Source organism: Galeopterus variegatus, unplaced genomic scaffold (assembly GCF_000696425.1).
Source record: "Galeopterus variegatus unplaced genomic scaffold, G_variegatus-3.0.2 Scaffold47, whole genome shotgun sequence".
Lineage (NCBI taxonomy): Eukaryota > Metazoa > Chordata > Mammalia > Dermoptera > Cynocephalidae > Galeopterus > Galeopterus variegatus.
This window is the reverse complement of record NW_007726158.1, coordinates 1,454,367-1,463,474: the sequence shown is the minus strand read 5'-3', so window position 1 is coordinate 1,463,474 and position 9,108 is coordinate 1,454,367. Positions and strand designations below refer to the sequence as shown.

Here is a 9,108-nt window from a genome sequence, read left to right as displayed (position 1 = left end):
AGGGGCTCCCAATGGCAAAATCTGGGGCAGTTTGAGCACCAAAATAATTAAAAACAGTAATGGATTATAAACCATCAAAATAATAAGAATCCATAATGTGGAATAGACAAATAAATAGGGGGGATGGGAAAGTTCTAGCTTACAGTAGAACACCAACTTCTGATAAGTAACATTTTGAATATAAATATTTAATGTTGAATATAAGTGTTGAGAGAGTGCTGGAGTTGGAAAATCATTATTTTGCAACCAATATAATAAAGGTTGTTTAAGGCAAGAATCATCAACGAATATCAAAGAGAGAGGGGAATATCGTGAGGAGCAGGATATTTGCATGATCTTAAAGTGCNTTTTTTTTTTTTTTTTTTTTTTCCCCTTATTTTTGAGACTGGCCGCACCGCGCTCAGCCAGTGAGCACTGTGAGCGCACCGGTCATCCCTATATAGGATCCGAACCCGCGGCGGGAGCGCTGCTGCGCTCTGACTGGGAGCTTTTTAAAAAATTGATTTTAAGTTTAAAATCAAAAGTATGATGGGTAGGAAATCAACATACACTACCACAGAGAGAAGTAGCTAGACATAATATCAAGATAAAGTAGATGTTCAGTCCCTTCTCAATTTAGATATACCACATGAGAAGCGGAGTGTAAATCCCATGTGTATCTCTGTACATGTTATCACTCGGAGGGGCATATTTTATACACAACCAGGGAGATATGCACGACCTTTGGTCAAATGCTCAGTTCAAACTCCAAACCTTTTTGAGTGGCAAGAAGCAACTGACTAGTCTTCATTTCTGCAGGGGATGGAAGTTCATGAGGATTATGACAAGGCACTGGCTGTTGTAAGTCCTCATCTCTTCCAAAATGTCACTCGCTACTCAAGTCAGGACAACTCATGGCTCACACTTCCCTCAAACACTCAAGTATTTTAAAATGAGTATTTAAAATAGAATGGGAAATTCATTTTGAGTTCTATTAACCACCCAAATATAGGGAGAAAGCATTTTCAGAAATTTGATTATTAATATAAAATGGAACCAAAACAGAGAAAATAAAAGTAGAAAAGGAGAGAGGAAAAAAGTGAGAAAAATCCCTGTCTAAGATGGCCAGTCTTCACTGAGATGAGTTAAATATTCTTTCAGAACAATTTTAATTAACTTGTTTGTTTGTTTTGAACAGGTAATATGCTTAGATGGTAATAAATTCAAACAGAATAAGAGTCTATATAAGTAGAAAAATCCTGTACTCCCTTACCCCAGGCTTCCAGTTCTACATCCAGGAGGCAACCACTGTAACCAGTTTCTTATATATCTTGCATATCATCACCAAGGTGATCTTTGCACAAACAATCATATATGTATATCCCTCCTATTTTATTCAAGTGGGATCACACTACACATACTGTCCTCCCCTTGCTTTTATCCCCACTTAAAAATATATCATAGATGGACTGAAATTTAAGGTATCAGTGTGAACTTGTGACTTCTAGAATATACATATTCATGCATATGTGTGTGTGTACATACACACACATATGTATACATGTGTGGATATGATTATATATACACACATGTATATGTGCATATATTTACAGCTTCTGTCTGCTAAAAGGGCCCAAAAGCAAAGACATCTAAGTAGTAATAGAACACCTTACATCCAGATCTTGGTCTCTAATACCACTCAACACCAAAAGGAACCATGGCTCCTAAGAGAAATGGCTAATAACAGGTTTGGACCAGGTTATGGATGAGATGAGCCTAGATCATATTAGGCCAGAAAGTAAGGAAGTACTAAAAAAAATAAACATTATTGGGCCATGTCACAAGGACACAGGAACCAGATTGAAGGGGCTCCCAATGGCAAAATCTGGGGCAGTTTGAGCACCAAAATAATTAAAAACAGTAATGGATTATAAACCATCAAAATAATAAGAATCCATAATGTGGAATAGACAAATAAATAGGGGGGATGGGAAAGTTCTAGCTTACAGTAGAACACCAACTTCTGATAAGTAACATTTTGAATATAAATATTTAATATTGAATATAAGTGTTGAGAGAGTGCTAGAGTTGGAAAATCATTATTTTGCAACCAATATAATAAAGGTTGTTTAAGGCAAGAATCATCAATGAATATCAAAGAGAGAGGGGAATATCGTGAGGAGCAGGATATTTGCATGATCTTAAAGTGCCTCTCCAAAGATTGATTATTAATTGCAAGGGAAACAATATGTTTGAGTAAATGGACAACACCTTGACTAGGGGATCAAAATTCACCTCACCAACTAGGGGTAGTGAGCATTGTGGGCCTCCAGGTGATACCCCGAGATGAACACAACAGCAATTAAGTAGTATGCCAGCTGGGAATGCATAACCTAAATCACATCATGAGAAACCATCACATGAGCCCAGAATGAGGTATAAGTTTTTAAAGGACTATATTCTTCAAATATGTTAATGTCATAAAAGACAAAGAAAGGCCATGAAAATATTTCAGATTAAAGGAGACTAAAGAAACACAAGAATTATATCCACTACCCAATCCTAGATTGGCTCCTGTACATATATCCTATAGATACATATATTATGTATAATACATATTTTATGTACATAATCTCTTCATATGTATATCAGATAAATACATATATATTATAATACATATGAATATACAATACATATAAATACATAAACATTCTTTTAAAAAAAAATACAGAAACATTATCAATATACATATACATTACAATATATGATCTGGTTTGAATGCATGTGGCCCTCCAAAATTCATGTGTTGAAACCTAATAACCAAGGTGATGGTATTAGAAGGTGGGGCTTCTGGCAGGGTTAGGTCATGAGGGCTCCTCCCTTGTGAATAGGATTAGTGGCCTTAAAAACTGGCTGGAGGGGGTAGGTCTGCCCTCTTGCTCTTCTGTTCTTCCACCATGTGAGGACACAGCATTCGTCCCCTCCAGAGGATGCAGCAAGGCCGTCTTGGAAGGGGAGACCGGGCCCCTCACCAGACACCACCTAAAATATATCTTAGATGGTGATCTTGGGTTTCCCAACCTCCAGAACTGTGAGAAATAAATTTCTGTTCTTTATAAATTACCCAGTCTACAGTATTTTGTTAAAACAGCATAAACAAATTAAGAAAATACATATGCAACACATACAAATACATAAACATTATTCTAAATATTCATATAAATACATAAAATGTATAAACATTATCCTAATTATACATATAAAGATATATATATACATATGAAATTCATATTATACATATACAGAATATATGTACAGAATATATGAATACAGAATATATGTACAGGATCCAGGCTAGAATCAGGCAGTGCATTTAATTGTCACGTATCTTTAGTTTCCTTTAATCTGACACATTTCCATAGCCCTGCTTTATCTTTTATGAGATTAACATTTCATATAAATGTACGTGTGCATGTGTATACATTCACGGTCCCCGACTTGTGATGGTTCGATTTATGATTTTTTGACTTTATCATGGTGGGATCATGATACACATTTAGTAGAAACTGTACTTCAAGTACCCAAACAACTATTCTGTTTTTCACTTTCACTACAGTATTCAATAACTTACATGAGATATTGAACATTTAGTTATAAAATAGGCTTTGTGTTAGATGACTTTGCCCACCTGCAGGCTAATGTAAGTGTTCTGAGCACGTTTAAAGTAGGCTAGGCTAAGCTATGATGTTTGATAGCTCAGGTGTATTAAATGAATTTTCAACTTATAATATTTTCAACTTACAATGGGTTTATAGGGATCCAACTCCATCATAAATTGAGGAGCACTTGTATACTATGTAAATGGTATAGAGAGAAGCATAACAATAAATAATAAATCAAATGGGGGTGAAATGTTAACAGTGAGTGAATCTGGGTAAAGGGCCTGTGGTGTTCTTTTTACTATTCTTATTCTTTCAACTATATAGAGAGAAGCATAACAATAAATAATAAATCAAATGGGGGTGAAATGTTAACAGTCAGTGAGTGAATCTGGGTAAAGGGCCTGTGGTGTTCTTTTTACTATTCTTATTCTTTCAACTTTTCTGTGAGTTTGAAATTATTTTCAACAAGACATTTTTTAAAACCCCCAAAATATATATTAGAAACTGTTCTAAATCAGTATAGATTTATCTTATATATTTTTATTTGTTTTTCATTTTTCAACTGAGCTAAAGTGCATAGGTTTTAAGGGTATAGTTCAATTAGTTTTGATATAAGTATGCACACATGTAACACCACCCAATCAAGATATATAGAACATTTCTCCAGGAAGTTCCCTTGTGTCTCCTCCCAATCAGTCTCAACTACCCCTCATCCCCAACAACAACCACCGTTTTGATTTTCTGTCACCACAGTGGTTTTGCCTATTCTTGAGCTTTATATAAAAGGAATCATAAAGTATATTCTTTAGTGTCTAGCTGCTTTCTCTCAAGGGAATATTTTTGAGATATATCCATACTGTAGCATGTATCAGTACTTCACTCCTTTTTATTGCTTACTGTTATTCATTACATGAATGTGCCACAGTTTCTTTATCCATTCACCAGCTGATGGCCATTCTTTTACGTGTCTTTTTATGGACGTATGTTTTCATTTCTCCTGGTTGGGTCATAGGATATGCATAGGGTATGTGTATGTTTCTAAGAAACTACCAACTGTTTCCAACGTGGCTGTTCCATACCTTACCACTTTTATTGCTGCAAGGCATTTCATTGATTGGATAGATCATAATTTATTTAACCAGCTCCCTGTTGTCAGGCATTAAGTTGTTCCCAAAACTTGCTATTTACAAACTACTTGGTAATAAATACCATTGTATATGCAGCTTTGTGAACCTGTGTGAGAACATCTGTAGAATAACTTTTAGAGGTAGGTCAAAGAGCATATACATTTTAATTTTCTATAAATACTGACAATTAGTCCTTCATATTGGTCATTATCAACTCCATTCCTACCAGCAAAGTATGAGAGTGCCTGTTTCCCCACATCTGTTTGACGTGAGAGGTAAAATTTTGAATCTTTTAGTTTTAATTTGTTTTTCTCTTCTGAGTATCACAATATTGGTTTTTATTTTTTCCTATGGTTTCCTATATTTATGTCACCCCATATTTTAGATCTATATTTTCTTTCACCTGTACAATTTATCTTCCTCCTTCAATCTCTTTCTACAGTCTTAGACATCACCTTCAGATTGATTTAACTTCAGTAGCAATTTACCACGTGACTTCCCACCTGAAAAAACATCCCTGGATCCCCATTGTCTACTGGAGAAAATCCAGACCCTGTATCCTCACTTTGAAGACTTATTCTGTGTTTTCTACCTTTTCTTCCAAAAGATTACACTTTATGTAGCCTGACAAAAATGAGGCTTCCTGTGGACTTCACGTAAAGGTGCACTTCCTGCCTCTGTGTCTTTACACATGCTGTTCCCTCAGCCCAGCATGCTGCCTCTCCCTCTCTACCTGTCGAAACCCACCTTTCTTCAAAACCCAGCTCACATGCCATCTTCTCCACATGCCCTAAGCAAATGGAGACAAGATGAAAGGTCATGCTTACCGGCACTTTCATTTTAAATTCACCTCGATAATATTTGATGCCAATGTCAGTGAATGCCCTCTGGATAAAGCGAGATGGACGAAGGATGAATATGAGCTGCAAGTTTCCTGGAAATGCCACCTAGAAGGATTATGAAAAGTGTCAGGGGGAGAGAGAAAATGTCACATCCATTACCAGGATCTACTTTGGTCTCCTATTGCCCAATATCACTTTAAAGGAAAAGTTAAAGTGGGCATGATGGATACCAAAGAATTAGAATAGATTTCAGAAGATTTCAGAGCTAAAAGGGACCTTAGAGGTCAAATAAACCAAATCCCTCTTTAAAAACCAAACCAGCCAAACAAGCAAAAAAATGTTCTAATTACAAAAATAATTCACACTCTTTGTAAAAAATTTGAGAAATTAATAAAAGTACATATTAGAAAGAGCAAACCATCCATGATACCAGAGCCATATTTAATATTTCAATTTATTTACTTATAGGCTGTTTTCTCTGTTTAAATGTTTAAACTCAAACTGTAGAAATATTTTGTAACCTGCCTTTTCACTTAATATTATACCACAAGCTTTTATTCCTGTTATTAAAAAATTCTTTGAAAATATTGTTTTTTATAGATGCACAATTCATCTAACCAATTCCTTATCGCTAGTCATTTTGACTTTTCAATATTTTTACTATTATAAATAACACAGAAATGAACACCTTTTTTTTTTTTCCTTTTTGTCTTTTTTCGTGACCGGTAACGGGATCGCAACCCTTGGTGTCGCACCCATACCGCGACCGGTGTCACGCCCGCACCGCACTCAACCAGTGAGCGGACCGGTCTCTATATGGGATCCGAACCCTCGGTGGGAACGCCGCCGTGCTCCCAAGTGCTGCACTCTACTGAGTGCGCCACTGGGCTGGCCCGAAATGAACACCTTTTATCCACATTTTGGAACATTTTCTTAGGATAGATTCCTAGAAGAATTACTGGGTCAAAGAATTAGTATTTTAAGGGTTCTCGATGCTTATTATTGCCAAGTTGCTTTCAGAAAGTATTGCCCTCAGCTTGAGGTGAAGTCCTGAGCAATGAGATCACCCAGATTCACATAACTACTTAGTGGCAAAGTTAGGAACCCAAGCCTCCCACTGCCCATGGCTTTCCATTCTTCCAGTGGTTCCCCAAAGCAACTTCTTAAAGTGCTTGTTTAAAAAAAAAAAACCCATGTACAAAGGGAAGGGAGTGCTTTCTTCCCCCATCTTTGAAATGCAAGCTCATAAACAGAAGAATCTTGCATTTCGTTGTGTCATGACAGGATAAATTAGCTGAGACACAATTTGTGGATCTGGATGAGGCTCTAAAGCTATCTAACAGGGACTTGTATGTGCATGTCTGTATTTGTGACTGCTCCTGTAAGTGGGAGTGAGTCTTTAAATATTGCTCTCCCATCCTAACTCCTACACACACATTACCACCACACCATATCCCATCCTCTTTGTCCAGTCCCAACTGCCCCAGGGAGCCTGTGCTTGGTAAAAATACTGGTGCGGCTGGCCCCGAGGTGCCTCTGCCTGACCGTGTGGCTGAGTTCACAGGTCTCAGGTCCCTACAGAGGAAACAGACATCTATCTGCTGAAAGACAACAAACAGGGATCAAAATAGAAACCCATCCAAGATTGTACAATTTGCACCAAATGCAATCACACCTCCAACCAAGCTACTTAAATATCATTTTGTCTTGCTTTGGCATTATCATTCTAATTTGTGAAAAAATAATTAGAGTAGTGAAATGAAAACTGTCTTAAATCAGGTTGCCCCCAGAGCAAAGCTTCAGACAAGAATTTGGATACCAATAGTTTGTTTGGGAGGTGATTCCAGGAAGCACAAATGAGGGAATGGGGAGGTGGAAGACAATGGACAGAGAGCCAGTGTATCAATGAGGGGGCTATTGCTATGGGCAAGAGGGGATGAGACCCTCTGGGATATTGTGTGGAACATACCTCAGAACTGTTGCACTGTCAGGTGTGGAAGCTGGGGTATTTACCCACCAACTCCCATAACTCAATGGTTGCTGGTTACTCCTGGGCATTAACTTCCCACCTGTCCCTGTTTAGCAACCAGAGAAGTCAATAAGGTAGAGAGACTCAGGAAGTCCTTGACATGCTCAGGGATTGTCTGCAGGTGACCTTCAGATGACAGAGGGGATATGAACGTGACACAACAGCACCTGCTACAAAGACCTTCCCAAAATTTGACATAAAATGATTGTCTTTTCCCTAGGATTTTGATATGGAATAATCAAATAGACAATTTAAATGACTTTTATAATAATAGCACAAAAATACATATTTACAGCTATCCGTGTCAAGGATGCTTTTACGGAGCTCCACTTGTCCCTTCGTCTGTCGATAACAATGATGAATCCAATGCTGGCAGCCTCCGCACTGCAAAGAAGGGTGGTCAGTGTCAGAGATTAGGTGAGAACCATGGGTTCTATGTAGCTCTCATAGGAGAATGCACCCTACAGCCTCCATACCACTTCAGGCTCACTGTGTAAACACCCTGCACAGCACAAGGAATAGCTGGGTCTGATTTCCCCAGCAAAGGAACCAACTTCCTCTTTCAGTCTGAGCCTGGCAGACTGAACAAAATAAATACTTTGTCTCTTAAACCTCTCATGGATTCTGTTTCTAGCTGGCAAATGCGCAAACACCAAAGGAGCAGCTGTGCTCATGCCTGAAGGAAGATGCACATATCAGCTGATCATCACGTGTCCCAGTATAAGCAAAGGTCCTTGATGTTGAGCTCCACCATCCTTCCTCTCCTAAGACAGAGTGCAGCTATCAATATCCTTCCATAGGAGTCAGTCCTAGAGGTGTTCAGAAATAACATGTCAATGGGAAAAACAACCCCCTTCAAGTTCCTGGTATAAGAAGGCCAATAGACCATATGCATGAGAAAATATCATCTTCATTAAGACCAAAATGAAGCTATTCATTCCCCTCTTATTCTCACAAAACCCTTTGAAACTAAAGTCCTAAAAGTAAACACATTTTTCTTCTCTCCTCTGGGGAGAAGTAAGGTATAGAGGAAAGGACAAGGGCCTTAGAGCCTGGTTCAAACCCTAGTGCTGCCACTTACCAGCACTGAGACACTGGGGAGATCACCTAACTTGTCTAAAATTCAGTTTTGTTCTATGGAAAATGAGAATTTTATCACCAATTGTGAAGTGGCTAAAAGCACAAATTCTGGAACCAACCTGAGTAGATTTGAACTCTGAATTCTACCATTTATGTATTGTATAGGTTTGGGGGTGGAGGGGTGGTAAGGGAGAGAATTACTTAACCCCTATAGTTTCACAGACTCTTCATTTGTAAAGTAGGAATAATAAAATAGTACCCATTTATAATGTTGGTATGTACAGATGTATAAAATGCTCAGAACAATGCCTGGCACTAGGTAATACTGAATAAGAACTAGCAATTATTATTTCTTTTTTTTTTTTTTTTTTTTTTTTTTTTTTTTTTTT

General features: G+C 37.6%; 1 protein-coding gene across 1 annotated transcript in view; it reads right to left on the bottom strand.

The window, feature by feature from the left end:
* Positions 1-5,371: 5,371 nt before the first annotated feature.
* The window catches only part of LOC103590301 (probable guanine nucleotide exchange factor MCF2L2), an 83,980-nt gene continuing 80,243 nt past the window's right edge, over positions 5,372-9,108 (bottom strand). The window contains exons 4-5 of the mRNA XM_008572510.1: positions 7,933-8,023; positions 5,372-5,715 (exon numbers count right to left, since the gene is read on the bottom strand). Of these exons, the coding sequence (XP_008570732.1) occupies positions 5,377-5,715; positions 7,933-8,023 (430 nt within the window). The 3' untranslated portion in view covers positions 5,372-5,376. The remainder of the gene's footprint in view (positions 5,716-7,932; positions 8,024-9,108) is intronic.